This window comes from Populus alba, chromosome 4 (genome assembly GCF_005239225.2).
Source record: "Populus alba chromosome 4, ASM523922v2, whole genome shotgun sequence".
Taxonomy (NCBI): domain Eukaryota; kingdom Viridiplantae; phylum Streptophyta; class Magnoliopsida; order Malpighiales; family Salicaceae; genus Populus; species Populus alba.
The window spans coordinates 2643652-2671502 of NC_133287.1; the positions used below are offsets into that span (position 1 = coordinate 2643652).

The 27851-nt window shown below is 34.6% G+C and overlaps 5 protein-coding genes and 1 pseudogene across 8 annotated transcripts; 4 read left to right on the top strand and 2 right to left on the bottom strand.

The window, feature by feature from the left end:
* Positions 1-441: 441 nt before the first annotated feature.
* LOC118042787 (kinesin-like protein KIN-14C) lies at positions 442-6617 on the top strand. 3 transcript variants are annotated; one of them, XM_073408839.1, is made up of 18 exons: positions 442-560; positions 654-712; positions 1436-1681; positions 1791-1935; positions 2476-2585; positions 2699-2818; positions 2931-3134; positions 3220-3429; positions 3504-3578; positions 3657-3803; positions 3876-4014; positions 4124-4236; positions 4638-4799; positions 4882-5087; positions 5274-5355; positions 5443-5547; positions 5627-5731; positions 5891-6617. In XM_073408839.1, the coding sequence occupies exons 2-18, from the start codon at positions 668-670 to the stop codon at positions 6050-6052; spliced, it is 2376 nt and encodes a 791-aa protein (XP_073264940.1). In that variant the 5' UTR covers positions 442-560; positions 654-667; the 3' UTR covers positions 6053-6617. The 3 variants fall into 3 exon arrangements, with proteins under 3 accessions (XP_073264940.1, XP_034906380.1, XP_034906381.1); XM_035050489.2 differs by having other exon boundaries at positions 461-712; XM_035050490.2 differs by having other exon boundaries at positions 461-712; positions 4127-4236.
* A 325-nt stretch (positions 6618-6942) lies between these two features.
* Positions 6943-9124, top strand: LOC118042788 (thioredoxin-like protein CXXS1). The gene is made up of 3 exons (XM_035050491.2): positions 6943-7202; positions 7462-7584; positions 8787-9124. Exons 1-3 carry the CDS (start codon positions 7101-7103, stop codon positions 8937-8939), a joined length of 378 nt encoding a protein of 125 aa, XP_034906382.1. The 5' UTR covers positions 6943-7100; the 3' UTR covers positions 8940-9124.
* Positions 9125-10208: 1084 nt separating this feature from the next.
* Positions 10209-12696, top strand: LOC118042803 (transcription factor ILR3). Its single transcript, XM_035050517.2, has 5 exons — positions 10209-10642; positions 11540-11602; positions 11715-11792; positions 11870-12032; positions 12209-12696. Exons 1-5 carry the CDS (start codon positions 10482-10484, stop codon positions 12473-12475), a joined length of 732 nt encoding a protein of 243 aa, XP_034906408.1. The 5' UTR covers positions 10209-10481; the 3' UTR covers positions 12476-12696.
* An 87-nt stretch (positions 12697-12783) lies between these two features.
* LOC118042836 (sulfite exporter TauE/SafE family protein 5-like) lies at positions 12784-14081 on the bottom strand (annotated as a pseudogene).
* Positions 14082-16227: 2146 nt separating this feature from the next.
* LOC118042837 (antimicrobial ginkbilobin-2-like protein) lies at positions 16228-17195 on the top strand. The gene is given in 3 exon segments (XM_073408691.1): positions 16228-16364; positions 16366-16951; positions 17139-17195. Coding segments are annotated over 3 exon segments (780 nt in total).
* An 8275-nt stretch (positions 17196-25470) lies between these two features.
* LOC118042827 (putative cyclin-D6-1) lies at positions 25471-27851 on the bottom strand. 2 transcript variants are annotated; one of them, XM_035050549.2, is made up of 6 exons: positions 27410-27851; positions 27238-27324; positions 27055-27150; positions 26747-26951; positions 26531-26661; positions 25471-26402 (listed from the first exon to the last, which is right to left on the bottom strand). In XM_035050549.2, exons 1-6 carry the CDS (start codon positions 27584-27586, stop codon positions 26181-26183), a joined length of 918 nt encoding a protein of 305 aa, XP_034906440.1. In that variant the 5' UTR covers positions 27587-27851; the 3' UTR covers positions 25471-26180. The 2 variants fall into 2 exon arrangements, with proteins under 2 accessions (XP_034906440.1, XP_073265055.1); XM_073408954.1 differs by having other exon boundaries at positions 27238-27334; positions 27410-27594.

Genomic DNA, 27851 nt, shown 5'->3' on the forward strand with positions numbered 1-27851 from the left:
ATTAACCTAGTGATTAGTTTACATAGACTTCATTTTATATTACTCTCTGAGTTAGATATAATAAACTATATCTCCAAGTTACTCTATCCTTTTTAACTTTCAGAGGTGCTTGAGATTGAGATAATAATTATTTTTCAATGTATTTTTTGTTCGGAAATGTTTTAAGATAATATTTTTTTATTTTTTAAAAAATATTTTTAACATAAACATATCAAAATAATCTGAAAATATTAAAATAAAAATTAATTTAAAGCATAAAAAAATATAATAATTTTTAAAAATATTTTTAAAATGTAAAAATTAAAAGGCTGTTGTAAATATTTTTAAACCAGGCCTGAACTAATGAGTCGAAAATTTGAATTTTGGTCCGAAAGGTTGCAACGTACACTTTTCTCCAACAAAGGGCAAATCAGTAAACATATATAGCAAACGCCACATCTTCCAGTTTTGAAATCAAAGATTCAATTCAAATTTCACGCTCCGCCCAAAACCCCAACGTTCTCTCTCTCACACCCCTAAAGATCTCAACTTTCTCTCTCTTGCTAATCGAACAATCAACGGTCAGAATTCAATCTTGGCACCTTCTAGTACAATATAAGTGAAAACCAACGGATTTGATTGATTCTGCGTTTGGCTCGAGAAAATTTTTTCAGGGTAGTAGCTTCTCATGACTTCTAGGAACCAGAATCGGCCTCCTCGAAGTCCTTCTTCTGTAAGAAGTTTTTAGTTTCTTTCTTGTTCTTGTTGCTGTTTTTGTTTTTATCATCGCTATTGTTCTTCCTTTTGTCTGTTTTAAAGGGGTTGTTTGGTTGCCGAGAAAATAAAAAGGAGGTTCGGATCTTGAAAAATTTAAAGAAAATTTGTTGTTTTTTAGGTTTTTCGAAGTAAAATGCTTAGGGTTTTCTGGTTTTTGTGTTTAATGCCTTTTCTAATTGTGTGAACTGATTTTATCTTATAGTGTTGCCCTTAATTAGTTTTAACTAATTGTTGCGTGAATTTCAAAATTTGGGTCTCTGTTATATTAATTAATCTGATTTCTGTTGAAGTTTATTTAAATAGCAGTAAATCCCAGTTTAGCCTGAAATTTGCCCTTCTAGGTTTCGAAATTTGGGCTTCTGTTATATTAATTTGTCTAACTTCTGTTTGATCTGAATTAAATAGTAGTGAATTTCAGTTTAGTCTGTAATTTGCCCTTCTGGGTTTCAAATTTGGGGTTCTGTTAGGTTAATATTTATGAAAGTTATTGGATAATTCGAAGTTTGTTTACCGGGTTGTTGCTGATTTGTGGTTTGTTCTGTGTTGATTAATTGTTCATTTATTGGATGTAATTGTGTTCTTTAGGTTTAATTGAACAATCGTTGCTCTGTTTTTATGGTCCCATTTCTTTACTTAGTTGAATTTTCTTTTGATGTGATGCTTTGTTGGGGTTTTGTAGAAGAAGGAAGGGGTGGAAAGTATCCCATTAGATAAGCGGAGGAGGATTGGGATGGGAAGAACAGGAGGAGCCACGAACACAGAACGCAAGCCATTTGGTTCTGTTAACAAAAAGCTGGATGTTGCTGCCACCAGTGATGTGGGAAGCTGTGTTGACGGTTCGGATTGTGGCAATGTTGAGTTTACTAAAGAAGAAATTGACGCGCTGGTGAATGAGAGATTGAAGATGAAGAAGTTTGATCACAAGGTTTTACTTGGTTATTTTTGTTTTCTGGTGAATTTGGTTTAGTGAAGGGACTGTTTGTTGGTTTTGTTTTGTTTTTGAAAAGTTTGGTACTGTTGTTTTGTTTTGGCAGGGTAATATGGAACTAGTGAGTGAACTTAATGCCAGGCTCAAGGTTTGTATCAAATGGTTCCAGAAGAGGGATGAAGCCCATGTTGAAGGGGAAGGAAAGCTTCAAAATGCTTTAGATGCTTTGGAGAAGAAGTGTGCTGAAACTGGTACTTTTGGTTCTTCAATGTCTCATTCCAGGACTGCATGATCTTATGTTTGTTGACAAGTGATTGACAATCTAATCTATTGCTTGCACCCACATACATTGACTGAGTTGATATAGGATTCATAGGTCAGTGTCATTCTCTATGATAAATTGGTAATCGAGAACCTGCAAATGTAGTTCCCCGCATCCATCATTTGTTTCCATGAATTCCATACCAAGTATAGTGAACCATTAATATAACTCTAGGGGTCTTGTTTATTTGAAATTTCTTGGCTGATCACATAATGTCTGCTGGGAATTGGGATTCCTTTTGTTCTTTTGTAAAATAAGATGGGTTCTACTGATCTTTAGCTTACGTATCAAAAATTAGCCAGTAATTTGTGTCATAGAATGCATTCAAGCCAGCCTACCATTTTGATGCACAGAGTACCGTAAAATGGTATCCCTTTGGTTGGGTATTTTGTTTGTTATTTGACCAATGTGTACTAACTCAAGTAGACAAAACAAAATTTTTAATGTTGATTCATTTGTGTTCTTCCAGAGGCAGAGATGAAAAACAAGGAGGAGAGATTTAGTGCAACTATTAGTGAGCTGAGGCAAGATAATACTTGTGTACAAGAGAGACTTGTAAAAGAAGAATCAGAAAAGCTGGTAAATTTTCAATTTGTTACTTTCTGCTGTGATATTTTCTTCCTGTTTCTTCTTCTTCTTCTTCTTGTTTTTTTTTTCTTATTTTGATATTGTTTTTATTTTTTTGCAAATAGGATGCAATTGCTTGTCATAGGAAGGAAAATGAAGCAAGAATTGCATTAGAAGCTTTGCAGGCTTCTCTATCGAAAGATCTTGAGAAAGCCCAACAAGATATTTTAGTTGCCAATCAAAGGGTAATTCTTGCATCTTTATTTCTTAATGTTACTTCACCATGTTTTCACTCTATGTTTCTTAATTCCTTATGTTGCTTAACTTAATGATTGATATCTTTGGTGAATTTTGCAGGCTGCCTCGGTTGATGATATGTACAAGCGACTACAAGAGTACAACTTGAGTTTACAACAGTACAATAGCAAGCTGCATTCTGAACTTGAAGTTGCTCGTGAGTCTCTAAAACGTGTAGAAAAAGAGAAGTCTACTATAATGGAGAACCACAGTACATTAAGGGGTCACTATAGTTCATTGCAGGATCAGTTAAATTTAGCCAGGGTATGTTTCTTTCAACTGTCATCAATTTAACAGCTTGCAAGTGTTCTTATTATTTAAATTGCTATGACACTTTGTATTTTTCTAGACTGCTCAAGATGAAGCTTTGAATCAGAAAGACACATTAGCAAATGAAGTGAAATGTCTCCGAGGAGAGTTGCAGCAGGTTAGAGAGGATCGTGATCGCCAAGGAGCTCAAGTGCAGGTTTTAACTTCTGATGTGGTGAAGTATAAAGAAAGTACCGGTGAATCCTGTGCAAAACTAGAATATCTGATGGAAAAAACAAAATCCTTAGAGGTTGTACATGCGACTCTCTTATTGAAGCCTAGTATTCATTTTTTGAAAACTCTGAGATTAAGGTTTTGTTGCAGGGGACATGCTCTTCTCAGAGGGAGCAGATACGCCTGTTGGAGCATCAGCTCACTGCTACAAATGAAAAGCTAAAGGTATTGGAAGTTGGTTATCTTGTGCATCAACCATTTTTTTAAAGGAAATCTAACAATATCCTTGTTTGTTTGTTTTAGATGTCTGATTTATCTTCTATACAAACAAGGGCAGAATTTGAGGAGCAAAGGAGAAATGTACATGATTTACAGGAGCGCCTAGCAGAGACAGAATATCAACTAGTTGAAGGGGAGAAATTGAGGAAAAAATTGCATAACACTATCTTGGTAAGAGTTTCTTTTGTGCTAATTTGTGAAGCCTTGAATGATGGTACTAACAAAACAAGCCTTGTATTGCAGGAGCTAAAGGGGAATATTCGAGTATTTTGCAGAGTGCGTCCTGTGTTGCCAGATGATGTTGCTGGGTCTGAGCAGCCTGTCATTTCATATCCTACCTCAACAGAAGCTCTTGGCAGAGGCATTGATGTAATACAAAGTGGTATAGACATGTTTCCCAGCATAACTGCACATTACATATTTTTATTCTGTTAAATCCATGCTTTCTTATGACAATTTTTTTTTATAAAAATTCTGGCTTTTGTTCTCAGCAGGACAGAAATATCCTTTTAACTTTGACAAGGTGTTCAATCATGATGCTTCTCAGCAAGAAGTTTTTGTGGAAATATCACAGCTTGTGCAGAGTGCCCTTGATGGCTATAAGGTGATTGTACTGTCCCTTTTATACTTGTACATTGGGATATTATAAAAATAGATTTAAAAAAATTAGCCTTGGTGAATTGAAAAGATGAAAAGAATTCAGTAGCAATCATCTAGAGTGAATTATTCTCTAGGCCATTATTCTTAAAAGAACTTGTAGAGGAATGCAATTGTATTTGGAAAAGAAGTTTTAGGTTATTATTTTGATTAGAAAAATGCATTTCAAAATATTAATCTTAATTGGCTCTCCCAATGATTTCTTGGCTTACATGTTTAAAAACATGCATGAGAGTGAAATTTTAAATTGAAATTAGTATACCATTTTATGCTGAATTCTGTTTGTCTGATAGATCCTTTTAGCTTTACTCATGGCCCTAATCAGTGCCAATGGGCTACATTTGGCAGGTATGCATCTTTGCTTATGGTCAAACAGGTTCAGGAAAAACTTATACTATGATGGGCAGGCCAGAAGCTCCAGAGCAGAAGGGGCTGATACCACGCTCTTTAGAACAAATATTTCAAACTAGTCAATCCCTTATAGCACAGGGTTGGAAGTACAAAATGCAGGTATGCATCTAAAACTACTGTTCAATGTCTAACACTGACTTGCTAATCTAACTGTCTTTTAATTTGTGATTTAAATTTGCAGGCTTCAATGCTGGAAATATACAATGAAACCATTCGTGATTTGTTGTCAACAAATAAATCGAGTGGTGCAGAAAATGGAGCTCCTGGAAAGCAGTATACCATCAAACACGATGCAAATGGAAACACCAATGTCACTGATCTTACAATTGTGGATGTTTGTAGAATAGAAGAAATTTCTTCTCTTCTTCGGCAAGCTGCACAAAGCAGGTAGAGTAATTTCTTTGATACTTAAAGGATGGTTTTTTCTTGTCGTGCAAGTTTGTAGAGTTGAATTAATTTTTTTCCCTTCATTTTTGGCTTAACAAATTTTGTTAGGAAATGTCAGTGCTTGTTGCATCGTAGTTAAGATTATATTAGTTTGAAAAGTTTTTGCTTGCCTGTTTGTTTTTCTAGGTCCGTTGGTAAGACCCAAATGAATGAACAGTCTTCAAGAAGCCATTTTGTGTTCACATTGCGTATATCAGGAGTAAATGAGGTGCTTATTTGTCCAATGTTTCATGCAAGTGCTTAAATTTTCTGATCTAAATTGATTAATGTTCAACTTTTTTTCATATGTTGCTAGGGTACTGAACAACAAGTGCAAGGAGTTCTAAACCTCATAGATCTTGCTGGAAGTGAGCGACTCTCAAGGAGTGGGGCTACTGGAGACAGGTTAAAGGAAACTCAGGTTTGCTCCATAATAATCTAGTATTGCAAACTCTGTGTTTCATCTCGATGCTATATGCTAACTTGTTCTACATGATCAGGCCATTAATAGAAGCTTGTCAAGTTTGAGTGACGTGATATTTGCTTTGGCAAAGAAAGAGGACCATGTTCCTTTTAGGAACTCCAAATTGACTTATCTTCTGCAGGTAACACATGAGTTCTAAAGACACCTCCAAACTCTTTGCATCTTTTACTTGAACGAAAATACTTACTCCAATGAGAGGGAATCATTGTGTACATGTTGTTCTGGTCTCAGACGATTGGATCTATCTAAACTTTAGATTTTTTCTAAAATTTTATTACAGCCTTGTCTAGGAGGGGATTCCAAAACCCTGATGTTTGTCAATATTTCCCCGGATCCTGCTTCAGTTGGCGAGTCCCTTTGTTCCCTTCGGTTTGCTGCCAGAGTCAATGCTTGTGAAATTGGGATTCCTCGACGCCAAATGACTGCTCAAATGACATCTTGACCTGCAGATTTGCACTTGAGTTATGGCTAATGCTCAATTGCTTCTGTTGTGTGTATCGCCACCTTGATGTAACAGAGTAACTTCTATCTAGGGTCATTGATGTGCCATTGGGGTGTTTGCAATGAGTTTCGGTATTCGCCTGTAGATGCTAATAATTTGTACTCTTAGAACTACATGGTGAGGTTAGGATCTTTGTATTTGCTCATTGTTATAGGAGTCAATGTTGGCTAATTGATAACTCGAATGAGTTTGCAATGAGTTTGGGTATTCGCCTGTAGATGCTAATTATTTGTACTCTTAGAACTACATGTTGAGGTTAGGATCTTTGTATTAGCTCATTGTTATAGGAGTCATTGTTGGCTAATTCACAAGTCGAATGTCAGAAATCACCAATTGGAGAACACAGGTACAAAGGAGGCTATAGAATCTAACCAGTGATTCTAAAAGATGAGTTTTCATTTTTACAAAGTTATGTATACCACTTTGACAGCCTATCTTTATAAGATATTGTAATGATAGTGGTTTGATTCACTTTGGTTTGAAATTCTGAGGGAGTTTTCTGTTTTATTGTACGAAGGTCAATGACACACAAGCACTGTTTTATTTTTGCTAGAGTTCAGGGTTTGGGGGCCTTGTATTTGTGGTTTGGGGTCCTATATAGATCTGTTGTTAAGGTTTAAGGCCTTGTATTTGTGGTTTGGGGTCCTATATAGATCTGTTGTTAAGGTTTAAGGCCTTGTAATTCGTGTACCAGGCTTGTGTTTTCTCCCAAATGACCTTGACCCAGCCATCAAAAACGTGGACCCGCTTCAACTTGGCATTTTCCCTTAAAAAAGGCTAGATGGATAAAGTAGAAAATATCCAAAATTCGACAAAGATCAACAAGTGGGTCCAAGTGTGGCGTTTACCTTTGTTGTAATCTAGTTGTACAAGGACGCCTGAACTAGCGGTGTCTAGATTCTTAAACAGGAAGCGGAAGCAGAAGCAGAAGCAGAAGCCAAGTGGTTAAAAGAAGAGAAATAGTAAGGAGAAAAAGAAAGTAGGAGACATGGAGAGCCAAGAACATCAATCTAAGTCAAGAGTTATAAAGGTGGAGTCAGTGGAGTCATGGGATTTCTATATCACCCAAGCCACCAATCAAGCCTGCCCTGTAAGGTTTTTTTCTATATCTTTTAAGTTTCACAATTGCCATCTTAGGTTTACAGCAAAGTTTCTAAGCGACATGTCTTTAAATTGTTTCTAGCTGATTTTGTGTTGAGGAACAAAAATACGCCTTTTATAGACCTTGATTGACAACCATCGAGAGGTTTTATAACATCGGTGATGAGTGGAAGAAGTTGTCATAAAAGGGTCTCTTGGGTTTGGAATATTTTGCCTATTGATGATGTTGAGGCCATGTTGTTGTGTAGATCGTTGTTCACTTCACAGCTTTATGGTGTATGCCATCAGTGGCCATGAACCCAGTTTTTGAAGAACTGGCCTCATCTTATCCAGATGGCCTGTTTCTCATTGTTGACGTGGATGCGGTTAAGGTAATCAATTCACTGCTTGAACCAAGAATGATACTACCATGTTTCTCTGCGTACATGCTTACCTTTTCTGCATGCACACATACATAAATACATGTATGTACAAGATATTTGGTAGTGGTATCTTTACATATGACTTCAAATATTTGCTGATTTGATTCCTTCACATGAGGTTGAGTATAAGCATCATTTGTTTTTCATAGCAACTTTATTCTTATTTTGATTGATTGGAAGTATCATCACTAAAATATCTCTAGGGGACATATGCTATTTCTCCCACTTAATTTGAGTATTTTAACAATATCTTCTTACAGGATTACAAATTCCCACTGTCATGTAGCCACAAGAACCTTAAGTGAACTCCTCAACTGATCTGAACCATTTCAAGTTTCAACTGTACCATCATTTTTGTTAAAGATCATGATGTTGATTGAGTGTTTTTTTGTAGCTAAGCAAATCGAGGTTTTTCAAAACAACCTTGTTTAAAAAAAACAGGGTATTTTCAATGACCTAGCTCGAGTCAGACCCTATGTCAGTGATTTATTAGGTTGACCCACTAAGTCAAGTCTGGTCTTATAACGAGGCTTTTAACTCTAACCCGGGGTGTTAAAGTTTCTACTTTTGTTGATTTGAACCTTTTAGTTTCCAAGTACTGATTGCTTTTCTTGCACAACTTGTAGGCACTTAAATTGATTTCAGCAATGCTTTGGTTAGATTAACACCATTAATCTCAAATTGACATAATTTTGTTAAATCTAAGTTCTTTTAACTGGCAAGATTTTTACTGCATCTGGACATTATTTTGACACTTTTCTACCAAACTGGTAGAGATGTTTTCATAGCCTTGTTGCTATTGAAAATTACAATTTAACAATCATGGTTCTTGATTAAGATGGTTTCTTAACATAGTATCATAGTCTTGCTATTCAAATGATCACAAATCTCACCACCCTTTTTTTAATAAAATTAAACATAAAGTAGTGGTGAACTTGTGGAAGTTTTGAGTTTAAATAACTTTACTTGAAAAGATATGCTAGAAAGTAATCATTCATAGAACTTTGTTTAAATTTTTAGATTAAGATCATTTTTGAGATGTCATGATCTCTTTGAGAAAGAGAGGGCCCGTGGTTAGATGTTTGATATTTTTCTGTTAAAGTTATTATCATGTGATTTCGCCACATGTTTCTTTATGTTGGTTTGGTCAGGAGGTAGCTACCAAAATGGAGGTGAAGGCCATGCCAACATTTGTGCTGATGAAGGATGGTGCCCAAGTTGACAAGATAGTTGGTGCAAATCCAGAAGAGATAAGGAAAAGGATTGATGGTTTTGTGCAGTCCATTCGTGCGTATAATGCATAGCCTCTGTGATCTTTATACTTTGCTTACTGAACCTGTAAAATGTGTGGTTGTTGTTGTGGTACAGTTTTTTCCAGTGACTTTGGCTTGTAAGTGTGATTACATTCTTAATCGTGTGATTAAAACTGGTTTTTCCTTTTGGTTTACTTCCTAATTACCTTGTTTACTACTAAAGATTTGTTGCTTTAGAGAGCAGTGTGATTAAAATTTTACAATTCCCAATTCTATAAAAAATAGTCATTGTTTTCTTATTTGGATATTCTAAAATGTATGCCTTCTTTTTTTGGTTAAAAAAATGTATATAAAAAAATTATATTACTTGCCTCTTTTCCCTTACAATTATTTGAAACAAAAATGTTATAAATGCAATAAAAAATAGATGAGTTTGACACAATCTTTTATGCTTTTTTCTTAATATTAAAAAGATTAAAAGTCAAATAAAAGTGAAATTTATTTTTCAAATTATCATACAAATTGGATTATGTGAATTAAAATTATGTAATTAATTGGTGCTGATTGGTTTCATCTAAATTTTTAGGCTAGAATTTTCATCAATAAAAGTGGTATTTGGGCCAATAATAGGTGATTTGCCCTCATAAATCTCTCAAATATATGATTCGAATTGGTCGGTTTCGGTTCGGTTCGGTTTTTTTTAAGAAAAAAACCAGTTTGGCTCGGGTTTTCCGGTTTGGTCTCGGTTTTTTTCTGGTTTTGGCTCGTTTTTTTTTTGTTATTTTTTTCGGTTCGGTCCGGTTTTATAAGCCTAAAATTGATACTGAACCGAACCAGTCGGTTTTTTTAAAATTTTAATTGGTTTATTCTGTTTTTTTCTTGGTTCGGTTTTTTCAATTAGTTTTTTTTCTCGATTTTTCTTGATTTCTCGATTTTTTTACTCACTCCTAATTTATACACCTTTGTAGTTTTATCAAACTTTATCCATATGAGCAGGGATTATATATATATATATATAAAATCCATATATTATTAATAAAGATTTACTTTTCAGTTATTTTGTGTATGGAAATTTCTCATAATAATTTTAATTTTACATATTTTTCAAATTTATTTTTAAAAAAATTGTAATTACAAATATATTCTTTTATATTATAATCATAAAAATTATTATAATAAATAAACACGAAGGATACCGAGCCAAAAATCTTACCCAACCAAAATTTGAAGGCCATAAAGCCCAATATTCCCAAAAGATTTGCAATGATTTTTTTTTTTTCTTATTATTATTCTTGAACATGATGAAGGCCATCGAGAGAGTTGCTTGCTTGTGTCATGTTGCTTTCTAAATTGGCATGTTCGCTTCACCTTTTTTTCTGACTCGTGGTGAATATAAACATCAAAATGAATATAGCAGAACGTGACACTTGAAAATAATCAAAAATATATTCTCCACTTTTTTCTCCATGTCTTTTCCTTTTCATATCCTAACAAACCACACTAAATTCACTCGTGTCTTTTTCAACATTTTCGTTTCTTTCCACCAAGGCAACTCATCGGAGTACAGACCGGGAACCTTGAATTTCGGCGGAGATGGTGTCACCAAATGATAATGCTAACTGGGTTTTTGATTGTGGGTTGATTGAAGACGTTCCTGTCCCTGGTGGTGAACAACTTTGTCTTGAATCTCTTGATGAAACCCCAAACGGGTCTCTTTGGTCTTCTCATTCTTTCAATGATACTGCCTTTTTAAGGTGTCTTTTTATGTTTCCTTTTGTTTTATGAACTTTTTGTGATTGGTAAAATTCAATTTCCCTCCCTTTATTACAGCAAGTAGGTAGGTTTGTTGTTGTTGTTTTGTTTAGAAATTTATGTTTGATTTGTGAATTTAGTTTAGTATTCTGTCTGAAAAGACTGAATTCTGTTGCATATTGGACAGTATGACTTGAGATGTCAATAGCAAAATGGGTTTTGCAAGTTCTGTTGATTAGCAACCATGCTAATTTTTGTTGCTAGAATAGAACTTGGTGGATTTGTTGATTGAGTTTTCGAGATTTTTTAGCAATATGATTGTTCTTCCACTGTTACAAGTCACCTTCTTTTTGAGGTTTTGATGATAGCATCATCTAATTCCTTCCCCAATATAGTTGGAAGATTGTTAATTTGTTATTCTATTTTCAATAAAAGAGAAATCTTTTTTATTTTCTTATCCAGGCATTGGCTTATTTATTCAGGTTTATTGGTATTGCTGTAAGCGGTTTTTTTAGTACTGGGATTTGGATTTACTTCTTATTAGGAATGAGTAGTTAATATGGCTGAATGGTTCCATTTAATTCTTATTTAAGTGTGATATTAGGTTTTCATTATGAATTTAATTACCAACTACTGGCTTTTTAGTATATCTTTGTCGATGCTGCTATAGGATGTTTAGCAACACTGCAACCATTGGAGGGTTTCTGCTAAGTTGTGTGCTCAAGGATGAGGATTTTGATCATAGGAATAGCCGTATATGTCTTATTTGCATGTCTACATTTCACGTGCATGCACACAAAGTTCAAGTTTTTGCATGTTAGTTTTGATGTAAGTGAATCAACTCTATCTGTTTTATAGATGTTCTAATCATTATCAATCTCTATCCTTTTTGTTTTCAGTGTGGAATTCAATAATTCATTTGAGAATTCAGATGGTCTTAAGGAAATTGGGCTTCGAAAACGGTACAGTGCACACAGATCAATAATAATTTGTTAGTCATTTCTTTGATTTTTTTTTCTCCATATCTGGTTTTGTTGTGCACAAACTTCTATTTTTGCACAAATTGTATGACAGGGTGAGGCATGGATTAGGTAACGCACCTGGCTCCAAAGCATGCAGAGAGAAAATGCGGCGGGATAGGCTGAATGACAGGCATGCTAAAGAGCCCTTCTAATGCTCATCTTCTTTGTTCTCTTTTTCCCTCATGTTTAGTTTGTCATGGACTCCAGATTCATGGAATTGGGTGCTCTTCTAGATCCTGGAAGGCCTCCTAAAGTGGACAAATCTGCTATACTAGTTGATGCTGCTCGAATGGTTACTCAGTTACGAGATGAATCTCAGAAGCTGAAAGAGTCTAATGAGAGTCTACAGGAGAAGATCGATGAACTAAAGGTGTGCTTTGGATTTGGTATTCAGTAATTTGACATTATCTTTAATCTGGAACACCTAAAAAAGGCTTGAAAAATGCATGCTATAAATTATATGGAATCTGTTACTATAAATGATTACACAAAGGAAACCTGGTAAGTTCTGTTGTCGTTTATCTTCTTTAAACTTTGTATATGTAGGCAGAGAAGAACGAGCTTCGTGATGAGAAACAGAAGCTAAAGACGGAAAAGGAGAACCTAGAGTGGCAACTGAAAGCCCTGAGTCCTCCACCAACCTACCTACCTCACCCCCCTCCCATTCCAGCTCCATTTTCTGCCCCAGGCCAAGTTGTTGGCAGCAAGCTGATGCCCTTCGTTGGCTATCCTGGAATATCTATGTGGCAGTTCATGCCCCCCGCTGTTGTTGATACTTCTCAGGATCATGTTCTACGCCCTCCAGTCGCTTAAGTTATTCAGGCAGGGATTTGGTGTCTACATTCTCACAGAGCACTGGAAGCCTTTGTTGCCTTGCTAACTATGATTCTTGTTAATTGTCACAGATAATGTTTCTGTTCTTTCAATTGTCTTTTGTTCTTGTAGATTTGTAAAGTTTAAGAATGTATGAGTGCAATCACTGATGGGATATCTTGTAATTTTCATTAATCAGATTTGGTGATTTTGGTTTACCAGTTTTTATCTATCAAATCCGTTTCTCATTTCTCGTTTGATACATGTGTTTATGTGCACTGATGTATTAAGATTGGAAAATATCTTCCGAAAAAACTTCCATAATTTTATTTCTAAGGATATTAATGTCCTGGTTCCTCTTGATGGCTAATCTGAACATTAGGAGGATTTACATTTTTTTTGAAGTTTCCACAAGAATGTATCATGGTAGGGACTAATAAATTTACATGCATAAGCAAGTGCTTTTGCTAAATCTACAGCTTTTTTATTTCAAGCCTGACTCAAACTGATTTCTAACCTTCGAACTATTTACTAGTACAAAAACTAGCAACTGCAAATGGCTAAATATTGCTACTGTGGTATGTTCAGCACCTGCTGGTTTATAGTTTGATGTTGGCAGCTCTCTTTTCTGTGTAGCATCCATGCTGTGAAAATTATTGCAAGAAGAATTTGGAGGGATGAGACAACCCGATATCCAAATCCACAGGATTCCATTGGTATAATACCCTGCATATACTTTGAACTGTCACATATATACAAATATCCCAAGGGATAATACCTATAAAGTTTGGGATACCTATAACACTTGACAAGGTAAAAACTATGTCTCTGTTATCTTCATCCAAATCTAGAAAATTCTGTTCATCTGTCTAATCATTAGATCGTGACTTGCAAGCTGTGACAACTCAATGACCTGGTCATCCATGGGAAGATGCAGAACAATTCCAATCACTAATCTTATGTATAATCTTGCAAAGAAGAGAAAATAAGTCATAACTCTCCATACCGATTGCCACGAAGAAGATAGAGGAAGGAGAAGGAGAACCAGATCATGACTAATATCCCCAACTTCATCCATGGAAACCTCAATATGCCACAAGTTAATTCTAAACCCAAAAGAGGCTCTCTGACACTCTCCCCCTCTCCACTTCCTTCAGTGCTAGTCTCATTTTTAACCAACCATTTCTCAAATTCCCACAACCATTTCGCTTCACTTCTTCTGATTCCAACTTCCAACGAAAAACACCGTTCTTACAAGTCTTAAAGGTAGAACAAGAAAAACAGCAAACAAAATTGTGATTAGCCACTCTGGAAAAACAATATTACAAGTAACCCCTACACTAACTCCCAAGAACATACATGGTTCTGACAGAAGTGCAATATCATGATCTAACAAGGTCTTACCACCAAATTTATCACTTCCGGTGCACAAGTTACACATGAGATTAGCTGTAGACCCTCCCGTGACCATAAAAGCTGAGAAATTTGAGGCTGTTTTCAGGTCAAAACCTGCCACAATAGTCAGTACAGGAATATACAACCCTCCACCACCAATGCCACCTGCACTAGATATAGAAGCAGCTACGAAACAGAAAACTCCTGCTAGCAACGGTTATGGAGTAAAAACATCTGAATAGAGTTTGGATTAAGGGCTCAGTATTCATAAGACATGCCTTTGCTGTTTGATTATAAGTTGGATGATCAAGGTGTGAGATAATGAAGTTGGCATTGAAAATGTATCATGATAGCTAAAATTGATGGGTTAAAGGAAAAAAATAGAGGGGAATTTTGATGGGGTGAGGACAGTGTGGACGTAGTCCAGAGAAGAGGGACCAAATTGAAACCTATCTAATAGGTTGAGGGCATACTTGTAATTTTCCTAATACTAATTGTTTCATTTCTATCTATTTAAAATTTTACCTATCTAAGAATTATTTTATACCAATGCTCATTGATACAAGTGAGAAAGTACTTCGAGGGTCAATACCCTAAGACTTCCCTTACTTTCATGTTGAATTTGGTCCAAGTAGGGGCTTTATTCATGTTGTTGATGACGAGAAAAACTTCAAAAGCATCCTTGGTTTGAATGTGATTCTGATGAAGTCGTGGAAATACTTTACATAAAAATTGACTTTTCTTGTTTGATGAGTTTTGAGTTTGTATTAATTCTATAAAAACAAGTTTTTTTTAAAATAAAAACTTTAATACTTAAATTAATATTTGAGTTTTTTTTAAATGATAAGCATGTATAAATTCAAGAAAATAAAATTAATATTTTTTTTATGTGTAAAGAAAAAAAAAATGTTCGTTCTTTTTAGTTCATTGTGTTATTTATACAGTGAAGTTGTGTAGTAAAGAATGAGCTAATTGTGAATAATTCATTCTTAATGTAGAGTTATAACATTAACCTAAAACCGGGATATTTGTTTAAGACTGCATTAACCTTATAAAAATAAATTAAAATAAATTATGAAATTTAATTTTTAATATATCTCTTTAAATTGAGGAATGAAAAGATACTATTCATGTTTTATAAAATAAATAAGAAATATATTAATTGGTAAATAAAAAGAGTTGTTAACATGAATTAATTATTATAGGGATAAACTAATCTTTTTAGTAGAAATAAAAAATAGATGTACATACAAATATGAATTAATTGAATAAAAAAAAACATCCAAATAAAATTTAATTTACCCTTTAAGCATGTTTGTAGAAAAAGACACCGCCATCGAACTCTCCTAGTTGAATGGAATTTATTAACACCAAATACATTAAATTTCATTGTCAAAGGTAGCCATTCACCTCCCTTTTTCTCTTATTTGATTTTTTAGGTGACTTTTTCTTTTTTTTATTTTAAACTCATGGACTAAAATGTTAATAAAATAATTTTTTTTTTATTTTAAAAAAAAATTATATTTTAAATCTTATAATTTATTTGATAACTCCTTACATAACAGGATCAACAAAAAAAAGGTGTAATTGATTTAATGACCATATATAGTTCCTCTATACGAGCTGCTGCATAAGCTCTTGCACTGTAGTGGGCACATGCAATGACCAAACAGAATCACTTGAGAATGTTTGATCTCTCATAAGCTGTCCAGCGCAGTGACACTAGGTTATAATGATTCAAGCTCCTCTCAATCATCTTCAGATTTGCTGTTAATTAAAATTAATTAAATAATTAAGCACAAGTTACAGATTTGCTCGTACAACTTTCAATTCTATTAATTATTTCATTAGATTAGGATGAGGTAAATGATAATGATTTCATTCATTACGGGACCTGTTTATTTATTTATTTATCCAAGACAATATACTTTACAAATTAAAAATTCTACTCTCCCAAAGTCCCATTACTTAGCCTTTTGTGTCTGTCTCCAAGTCCATGGTTTAGGTGATGATTGTAGAAGGCAACAACATGCACTGAACCAGAAGCAACAAGCTACGCTTGGATTGGCTTTAATTTTTATATTGCTAAGCATATCTATCTGAAGCGTAATTTAAGCAGATAATTTGAATTACATTAATTTTACACCGCTAAGCATAAGCATTCATGATATAAATAAGTGTAGCTACGTTTCATTGACTTATTCTATTTCATAGTGCTAAACACATTCAAAGCACAAGGAGTTGACTTTACAATTGAAAAAGGCAAAAAATGCAACGATTTGATAGTTTTGATTATGATATCAACATAAATAGAGAACTTAGCCCATTCATGACCTTTCCCTTGGATTCAAAAAAACATGGAGATGTTAATATTCATTATATTTTCAACGTTGTTGTTATCTAGCCCTTGCCATGCTGACACAAATGAGAATACCGGTTCACAGTGTTCTGAATCGGATAGGGCTACCAATAGCAGTGAATAAGAAGCCAACCTGAGTGGTGAATTCGCTTGCTGCAAATGGGCCTATCCACGATGGCTTCTACACGGCCGAAGCCGGAAAAGGTGCTAACAAGATCTATGGCGTTGCACAATGTAGAGGTGATATCTCCGCCGCAGACTGTGCCGCCTGCATCAAGAATGTTACCATGGTACAAGGCTGCTCAAACAGTAGAAATGCTACACTTTGGTTTACGTGGTGTTTCCTACGATACTCAAACACGAGCTTTTTCGGTGAATGGGATCAATCAGGAATGGCAAGTTACAACGATACCAATTTTGAAGATCCAAAAGTGGTCTCAGAAGCACTTAACTTCACGAACACGCTGGTATCTACAACTCCGAGCCAGCCTTTAATGTACCAGACTGCAGTCTTGGATGTTGGACAGAACGGAAAGAGGTATGACATGGCTCAATGCACCAGAGATCTCAGCCAGAGTGATTGTGGCATGTGCTTGGAATTTCAATTGGCGACTTACAAAAACTCAGTTGGAAATAAGAGAAGTTGGGATATTTATGGGTTTAGCTGTAGCTTGTGGCACCGTGATTACCAGTTCTACAATATTTCAACCCAGCAAAGGGAGGTGAGTTCAGTGAATTCATTAAACTATAGTACGTTCCTTTATTTGAAGATTAAGGGTATTTTAGATTGATTTATATATGCTTTGATTGAGATTATTTTTTCTAATTTATTAATTGCAAATGTCGGTCCAAGTTCATTTTTATCGTCAGCTGGTATTCACATATGCTTGTCACTTGGCAATACTGCAGGCTCCACAAGATCCTTACCACATCAAGTTGCAATTGGCATGGCCTTTCCGGCGCTAGTGTTTCTTTTTGTTCTTTAGCTATTGAATGCCTCTTTTGTTAATAGAAAAATTGTTTTTTTTTTTTTTTTTTTTTCCGGTGAAAATCAGTGCTTTAAAAACCTAAAGAGTAAACTAAGAGTGTAATACAGGATCCAATCACGTCGTAGTATAAAATTAGCTAATCAATCAACAACTAGATTTGCTTCCCGGTAAACATGTTGAATCTTCACCTCCTAGTCTCTATCCAACAACCTCTTGTCCTTGTCAATTAAAGCATAGTTTGCATCCACCTTACTTTGATAGTTTGATTTCTCGAGATAAAGTCGATGACAAGAGTTGAATCTGACTCAAGAACCAGTTTTCTAATTCCCAAGTTCTAGGCCAACTCTAAACTGCGTATCACTGCCCACAATTAAGCCTTAATCGAAGAGCAGTAACCATTGTTGATAGCAAAACCTATATTCCAAGATTCCATGCTATCACGAAGAAGTCCTCCTGAACCAGCAGCACCCGGATTTCCTATGCTACATCCATCCATATTAAGTTCAATAAATTAGGGTATTTTCATTTAACATAGTGATAAACCAAGTTTTTATCAGTATATCTTTACTAAATAACACGAAAAAAAATAGATTTATAAATATAAATTTTTAGAAAAACAAGCATGCTCTAATAAAGACGTGCTGGTTAGTGTTCCAAGCCTCGGGTTGTTGGGCGTGGTAGTGTGCCGACCACCGAGCTTGCCAAATACGATTGGGCTTGATAGTGTGCCAAGCCTGGACATGCTAGGTCTGGCACTAACTAGAGCCAGACGTGAATGCATTTGGTAGGGTGCTGACACGACCAAAAGATTGATATCTTCTTCCAAGTGCAGGAGTGTCGAAGTAATAAATAACCCGGCAAGACCGGGGTCGAACCACAGAGAGGTTAATTGTATAAATTATAAATAACAATAACAATAACAATAACAATAATAACAACAACAACAATAATAATAATACTCAGTACGTGGCGTTGTTATACCTGAGAATGATCTAAAAAATCGGGTCACAGGTTTCCAACCTATATTCTGAGTTTATGAAAAAATCAAAGAGATATATTATATAATATAAACAGAATGTAAATAATAATAATAATAATAATAATAATAATAATAATAATAAAAAGAAGAAGAAGATGAAGAAATTAACGAGAACTTTGAGATGAAAGATTAATGTAAGGATTAAACAATGATAAAAACAAATGTCAAGGTTAGAGGATCTACCAATGGTATTTCAAACAAGTATAGTATAAATTCTTATTATTCAATTGGAAACCACACACAAAACAGGTTCCAATCGGATGATTTCTCATTAATAGCTCATTATAAATTATTAACATGATCATATTAATTATCTTATTTACATAACACCAAACTTTTAAATATTATCAGGAATTCACGATGTTAACTGATGTTAATAACAAATCAAGTTCTTTTCATAGCCCAGGTGTAGGTAATACCATACGGTTGGGCTATGAGAGTGCCAAGCATTTGTTGTACCAAGTGTTATACAACACAAATCTAGATTAACCATTTAACAAGGAAGGTATTAAGAATTAGTAAGATAAAAAGATAAGACATGTTAATTTTAAACATTAAGGTCCATGTTGAGTTTACACCATACTTATTCTCACACCATTAATGTTACCTTTTCACCTTGACATAATAAATTTAGCTAAACATAATGAAGAAGAGAAACATAAATAAACAAAACAAGAATATAAATAAGATACAAGTTAACTAAGGAAAGGAAAGGAAATGAAAAGCATAAACAAGATATTAATGAAAGCAAAACTTAAAAATTACAAAAAAATATAAAGAGAGAAATAAAGAGCATGAACTTGATCTGAACAACCAAGCCCCTAAATACATGGCAAATGCCTCTTTTTATAGGCTAAAATTCAGAATTATTGATTTGATGACTAATTGTTGAGTGGGTGACCAATTCTTGACTTGGTGAAAATCCTTATCTTCTTGTCTGAATAAAATGAAAATGCTAGCATCAGAATTGGGTCCACTTGAAAACATGAAAGTTGTAGGAAATTGACTCAGCTTTCCAGAAGAAAAAAAAAGATAGAGGTCATTTGGACTTCTAGAACTCCAGATATGGGCCAAACACTAAATAGTGTTTGGGTTGCAGGATAGATTCAGACTTCTCCGTTGTTGTTATAATTTGGACTTGAAAACGACCTTCTTAGATCTTGATGAAAACATGAAAGTTGTAGGCCTATGTATTAACAAATCTGTGTAAACATTTGAGGTCATTTGGACATCTAGAACTCAAGATATGACCCAATTACCGAACAATGTTCCAGTTTGGACTGCACCAACATCTCTTTTCTAAGTTTGACCATCTCTTTGTCCTTTCAATTTCCATACTTGAACTCATCAATCAATCCTTTGATTTATGTGATAGACCTGCATTTAAGTACTAATCAGGTGCTAAGCCCCGGGAATGTCAGGTTTGACATTAGCCAGACCCAAACGCGATTGGGATTGGCAGTGTGCTAGGCTCCAGGAATGTCAGGTTTGACATTAGCCAAACCCAAACGCGATTGGGATTTGCAGTGTGCTAAGGCTCGAGTACGCCTAAGAGAATGATCATTTTCCATTGGCACACCCAAAGGAATGAGGTAATGTGGGTTTGACAAACATGTTAAAATCAAGGTACATGGACTTGACATTAAGCCAAGTTCAAGCTAACATCAATTTAGCAAACATATCAAACCCAAAGCGTTTGGACTTGGCAGTTAACTAAATCTAAGATAATGACCATCCTTCTTTGGCACGTCTTAGGGAATAGCCATCCTCCCTTGACATGCTTAAGGGAATGACCATCCTTCATTGACATGCCCAAGAGAATGAAGTAATGTGGGGCTAGTGAACATGCGAAACCCAAGGTACTTGGACTTGACATTTAGCCAAGTTCAAAGTAACGTGGGTTTGACAAACATGTCACAAGAGAATGAAGTAATGTGGGGCTAGTGAACATGCGAAACCCAAGGTACTTGGACTTGATATTTTATAGCCAAGTTCAAAGTAACGTGGGTTGACAAACATGTCAGACCCAAGATACTTGGACTTAGCAATTAGTAAAGTTAGAGGTAACGACTATTCTCCCTTGACACACCCAAGAGAATGAGGTAATACGGGTTTGGCAAACAAGTCGAACCCAAAGTAATGTGGGTCTGAAAAACATGTTAGACCTAAAACACTTGGACTTGGCAGCCTGCCAAGTTCATTGCACTTAGACTTGACATTAGACAAGTCCAAGGTAATATGGGTCTAGCAAACATGTTAAACCCAAGGCACTTGGACTTGGCAGTTAGCCGAGTCCAAAGTAACGATCATTCTACCTAGAGCACGTCCAAGGGGATGACCATCCTACTCAGGGCACGTACTCCAAGGGGATGACCCTTCTCTCTTGAGTTTAGCTTAGGGGAAGAGCTCAGCTTCTATGGACTCAGCTACATTTAACGTCTTAGACTTTAATCTTTCTACACCTTTTAGATGTATAAAAGTCTTTTTAGGACCCGTCATATTTCTATTAAACATTAATATAGATGTAAGGGATATTTATATCTCATTAAATTCTATAATGTGTAAAAAGAAAAAAAAATCATGGGCTATAAATACATCATGAAACCTTCAAATCAAATATTCATAATCTTCATTCTCTACTCATATATATATATATATAGAGAACATCTCTTTCTAGAATATTTTTGTATTTTCTCTCTCTAAAAAGATACTTATTTAAGCATTAGGGAGTTCTCACCTCCACCAAAGGGGATCTTACACAGGTATTAGTCACAAGCCACCTTGGCTTACCAAACACCAAATATATGCTATCAAACACCTTAGCTAGGAAGAATGGATGAGATTGTTAGGATCAATTGATTAACCGATTATCCAACTCAAAAATCCTATTTCTAGGCTACTTAGATTTTTTAGAACTTTATCAGTGGCGCCGTCTATGAAGTCTAAGTGCCTTGGTCTAGCATATTTGCTAGATCTACGTTACCTTGGACTTAACTAACTAGCAACTCCAAGTGTAATAGACTTGGCGGACTACAAAGTCCAAGTGCAATAGGTCTAGCATGTTTGTCAGACTCACATTACCTCATTCCTTTGGACATGCCAATGAAAAATGTTCATTCCATTGGACATGTCCAAAGGAGAATGCACATTTTCTTGGGCGTGCCCAAGACTTGACACACTACCACGTCTAGCATCTCAGGGCTTGGCACACTGCCGAATACAACATGTCTTTACTGGGCTATGCTTGTTTTTCTGAAAATTTATACCCATAAATTTTTCTTAATCCAGTTTTTTTAGATACAATTATATTGATAAAAACTTGGCTCATTATAAGGTGTACCAAGCCCACATATAAAATTAAGAGATAAAATTTCGTGACAAATATTAATCACTATGTGGTATTACGATTGTCAGTCCTATGATTTCTCTATAATGTAGGACTTTTGATGATGGGATAATGTTGGATTTTAAATTATGATTGATTTGTGAATCACAAGAGTGCTTAATTTTAATTAGTTTTAGATTATTAAAAATATAGAAAACTTTTCCTGGATCGAGGCACCACTGTAGTTATAGATACGAGGCTGCAGATGTGAATAAAAGAGGATTTAGTTTTGATGTATCAAAATTACTTGGATAACGCGCGAAAGTGTTTTTTTCATTTTCCTCCTCAATGTTTTTTGTCTTAATTGCCCAATCAAGATTGATATATATTTTTTTTTGATTAAGACCTAGGTATCCCCACATTCTAATGAGTGCGAGACAATCATGTTTGAGTTCGTGGCTGCCTCTCTTAACAGATACACTTTTCAGGGCTTGAACTTGTATTTTCATCTTTATAGGGGTTTAGTGGCGCCTTAATCACTAGTTGGGGTGAGCAAAAAAATTAAAAAATCAATTAAATCGGAAAAAAATAACCAAAAAAAATAATCGTTAAAAAAAACTGATTATAAAAATTAAAAAACAATTCGGTTCGGTTCGATTTAGTTTTAGTTTTAAAAGGTTGAAACCAAATAAACAGGACCAAACCAAACCAATTCAAATAAAAATTAAAAAAAAAAAACCAGCGGTACTATAAATACCTTTCCCCCATCTACTTTTTAGTTTCTTCTTTTAACCCTAGCAAACCCAACCGCCCCCCTTGCACAGCCGACTGTTGAAAAGGAGAATCTATGAATTAAACAACCAAACAGTAGACCTGGAGCCCCCCTCCCACTCCTTCTTGTTCAATCTTCATCTCTAATCTCTCAATCCTTTTATTCTTTTCTTTAAATCAAACTGATATATGCAACCACTTACTATTAAATGCACGAGTTTTGAGACATTCATCTTAACAAGAGAGAGACTTATTAGATTGCTTAAAGCAACTACTAACTTTTCTTATGATTTCTGTAGATCTATTATATATTAATTTCTCATATTTACTTACAAGGTTACTGGTTTGCCATAGTATGTTGCGCCTATTATCATGGATGTTGTGATAATTATTTTTTCTAAATTTTTGTCTGATACTTGCCTTTTTTGGCTTTTTTATTTTCAATTTCAGAAAAACCTGCTCGATATGCCTAGCCAAGATGAAATCGGTTTTTTCTGTTTTTTCCTTTCAATTAACCGAACTGAAACTGGTTGGTTTAAACTGGTTTTGGTTTTTGTTTTTAAAATAAAAATAAATTAGTTTGATTATTTTTTTAGATAAAAACTAGACCAAACATAAAATACTCACCCCTAACCACTAGAACAACACCTTGACGGTGTCAAGATTGATCTTGTAACAATGAAGAGTACACTAGGAATCGAAGTAAACTTTCCTATCAACTTTGATCGGTAAAAATGCTGACATTAAGCCCAAATGGTGTCGAGGCAGTAGAGTTTTGACACAAAGTGATATGATTTAAACCGGTGACAACCATGAAGACTAACGGCCACTAAAGTTAATTATGCTTTTTGACCAAGGTGAATTACAGTTTGAAAAGAAGCCAATCGGAGCATGTGCCATCTCTGTATCAATATTGTTCAATACACAGTGGAATAAATTAACATCAGGATCCTTCATCTTTTAAGCTTCACTGTGGACTTTTCTAGTCCTGTTTGTGTGCTCTACAGCTGCAAAGGGCTGTGCTTTTTCTTCCTTTTTTTTTTTTTTTTTTTTACCCATTTACTAGGCTTAATAGCTTACCCACTTACCCTCTCTAACAGGAAATATTACTTTTTTTGTGTGTGCAAGCAGAGAACAGGCCATGTTTCATTAATTGCTGGAATATCAACAGTACTGATGGTGATGACCACCCAGTCCCCAGTTTCATAGGATCCCTTTCTCTTGTTATATTCTGCTGGACCAGACACCCTCACCTTCTCTTTCCCTACAAGACAATCGCTTGTGGTTTGGGCAAAAAATAATAATTTAATAATTTTTTAAAAAGCAAAATATAGTTAAGAAGAAGTCAAGAACAAAAGCTACTGTCCTTTGAGACGTGTAATTATTATACTGTAGGCCGATCAACGTAGGCCTATGGGGCCTTGGCCCATGTCGAAAACAGTTAGGACAGCCTTCACCTTCACCTACGTGCTGTCTTCTTCGTTCTATCATCCATGGTTTGTTCACGAGTGTACTCTTTATATAAACATTCTCACCGGTACTATTGTTGGTGTCGTGATCGCAATCCGCCAAAATATGCTCTTCTGTTTGCCACAAATCTACCTGTTGCTTTCAATCCATTCACAAGCTTGTGTTTTTTTTAAATTAATTCAGATTAACACACAATATATATTATTTTTATTATTTATTTATTTATTTATTCTAAAGTGTTTGAATTAATCTAAATATAAAAAAGATTATATATAAGTTAAATTAAAAATATTATTTTACTTTTAATAAATAAAATAAAATAAATATATTATTTAGCGCTATTAACGTCAACAAATTTTCTCTTTTTTTGCATATTAAAAGTAGGTTAAATTTTTATAGTTTTAAAACTCGGCCTGATAGGTTGACCAGAGATCCGGCTGATCCAGGATTGGAATCGGGTTAGATTGAAGAAAAAACAGAGAAAAAAAAACTCAGTGTAACCCGGTAAGACCCGGCTACAAACTCGTTGACTTTTATTTTATTTTATTTTATTTACTAAAACGATGTTATTTTGATTTAAAAAAAAAATTAACCTAACCGACCCAATAACCCAATCAAAATCTAATGACCTGATCAAAATTTGAAACCCAGATCTTCAACCGGCCGATCAACAAGCCGAAACTTGAAACTATTTCTCTTTCGAGTTAGAGTATGTTTGGCAGTGTGGTAACAATTGCTTTTCAAATAACTTTTTGTGCCGAAATACATGTCAATAATGTTTTTTTATTTTTTAAAAATTATTTTTAACATCAGCACATCAAAACGATCCAAAAAATACAAACCAAACTCAATTTTTTAAAAAAAAAATTCAAAATTTTAACAAATACAGATTCAAACTGTTAAAAAAAATTATGTGAAAGATGTGCTATTAGCACGGAATATTTTCTACTCTTTGTACCCTATTGTCAAAGTACCGGCACACTCTTAACTAGGAGGTAAATCATGGGGCGCTTGTTTAAGTTGTTTGTTTTTATATTTTAAAAATTCTAATTTTTTAAATTAAGTTTTTTTTATTATTTTTATATTATTTTAAGGTGCTGATATAAAAAACTAAATTTTAAAAAATAAAAAATAAATTATTTTAATATACTTTTAAATAATTTTTTTTAAAATACAATCACTATTACGATATTAAAATAAACTAAAAATAATTAAAATAATTTTAATTAAAACATAATTCGAAACGCTACCTTTGCTGCCAAACAAACGGGTTCGTCCTATTCTCTCGGCATTGTAAACTAGTCCTTGTCCGATTCACGAAAGCAAAAAGAATTTGAGTCTAACAGAAAATGAGGGCTCATTAACCATAGTCTAAACCCCGAATAAAACAAGGTCAACAACGACCCATAATTTGTATTATAGAAATGATCGTTTTTTTTAAAATAATTTTTTAAAAATATTGAAATAATATTTTTTTATTATTTTTAATATCAGCACATAAAAAATTAAAAAAATAATTTAAAATAAAAATATAATACAAATTTTAATAAAAAATTAAAACTGACCCTCAAACACTAATGAAAATCCAACTGCTTTCAAGTGTGAAGCACATGAATAGCTTATTTCTTCGACAAAGATACCATAATCTTAAAGAAAGCTACGTGTCTTGTACGTTGTTTTCTTCTCTCTTATCCCCACAAACACATGCACTTGGTTTTGATCCATACAATCACTGCGACTCCTACAATTTATTTCCCTCAAAATTCTTTACTGACTTTTTTTTTTCTTTATTACATGATTTAATATTCTCCTATGCGTTGACCCAAAAAAATGCACTTCATTTCTTGCGGTTTTCAAGTAACAATACATAATCTTGGTAAATATACGTCTCTCTGTCTCTCTCTCTCTCTCTCTCTCTCTCTCTGCCACCATGCGAGGGACACAGCAAAACTCCACCCCATAAACAAGAAGCACAAACAAAACTAGAAGTAACATTCAAAGTTGTCTTGTGAGCTTGTCCTTAATTCGTGGTCCCATTCCAACACCCTTCTCGGTACATCCCAAAGATCCCATAAAAGCAAATGATTTTTTATTTATTTATTTTTTTGAGAAGATGGTCTCAATATTGCAAGCAGGAGCAATAAGTTTTTCCTTTTTTTTGACACAACCAACCGAGATAGCAATGAGTTTCTATTGCTTGAAAACAAAGCTCTTTCTTTACTTTATGCGTTTTGTTTTTTTGTTTTTTTTTTGGGTTTTCTGCTGTGGTGGCGACATTGATGATGCTAAGAGATATGGACCGATTACAGAGTCCCAATATTATCAGAACTGAGAAAAACTGAAACAAAATATTGCCATCACTTGCTGCTGTGGCCATTCAATCTTCGCCGCTTGATCTCTGGCACTGTACTGCCATTGGTGATGCTGGTGGTGCTAGTGGTCTCACTTTCTGATCTTGTACATTGCCTATCTAGCACGCTCAATGGGGTTCTTGTGCATGACATTGTATCCAACATTGACTCGTACCATTCCATCTCCACCATTTCTTGCACTGCATTAAAGCAGCTTAACAGCTTCTCCTAAACCATGATTAGTCATTAATTAATTATCATCAATTCTGAGCAGAGGATATAAATATATAGATATACAACCTAAAACATAAAAAAAAATAAAAAATAAGTGGGGTGTTGGTTTATTTCTTGCTTACTTTATTTACAAATGCACAGGAGGAGAATGAGCACTTGAACAAAGGGAATTGCAATGGGAGTAGTTCATTGGATGCTACAAGAAGGGCTGATGCTGCAACGATAGATGGCTTGAACTCTAGAAACTTGATTTCTGCAACAAAAACGTAGGGTTAAGCTCTATAAGAAGGATGAAGCTAAAAGTAATTGCACAAAAGTTTGTGAGTGCAATGAGTTACCATTTTGAGCCTTAAAAATAATCTCTGTAGCTCTGTCTTTGAGAGGTTGTGAGGATGATGGATCTTTGAGTTCAAGTACAGAAATAAAGAAATGCACAAAGGAGAAAGGTGTAATCGATCTCATTCTCCAATTCAAGGCATCAAGAATGAGAAGTTCCATGCGATTAATGGTTTGTGTGTCAAAGATGAAACCAGCTTCCTCTCCCTGTTTCATTGCTTAAACAAGCTATGCACATAAGTTTCCATGGCCAACTTTGTGTTACATTTTTCCAACTAATAATAAATGTGGAGATACGATGGTTTGTTACCTGAAAATCAGAGACTGAGAAGTGGGCGTTCTTCATCTTTGCAGCTAGAGAAAGGCAAGAGATTACTAGAAGTCTAAGAATCCATGGCTTCCCTTGCTTCAAAAAATTCAGCAAGAATAAATCAAGGATTTTAACAAAACAGCAAAAGATATTTTGTATATTTTAGCTAGCTCGACTGCATACCGGAATTTCTTGTTTGGAAATGAATCGATCCATGTAATTAACAGCAAGGTAAGGTATGAAGGCGTCATAGTTGCAAGAATATTGTGCCTGCCAAAAGCTAAGACAACATTATTACAACACAAAACACAAGATCCATAAAAGTAAGTTACAGTCATTAGTGTTGTGTTTTTACCTGTAAAATGAGAGAAATGGCTTCTTGACGAAAGGAGACATAGAAACCAGAGGTTTTCAAGCAGTGTAGGAAATTTCTTGAAGGCATGTGATCAGATTCAGAGGCAAAGAGATTTGGGACTGTATCAGATTGGTGTTCTTCCAAGCTTGTCAAAGAGTTCTCAAGATCAAACTCCATTTTTCACCTTTTGTTTCGAGTCTCTGTGAAAGTGTGCTCGTGTTTGTATTTGTATTTGTATGGAAGTGTGTTTTTATAAGAAATGAGAAAGAAACAGAGTCAAGAAGAGCAGCGAGGGAGTGTGAGAAAAGTGAGGCAAAGAAGGTGAATAGTAATAATGATGGAAAGAGAAGCTTCGCTTTCTGTGCTTAAAAACAGAAGAAGAGGAAGAAGAAGAAGAAAAAGAAAGACAATATTTTAGTCTTCAGCTTCACTTCTCAGTTTC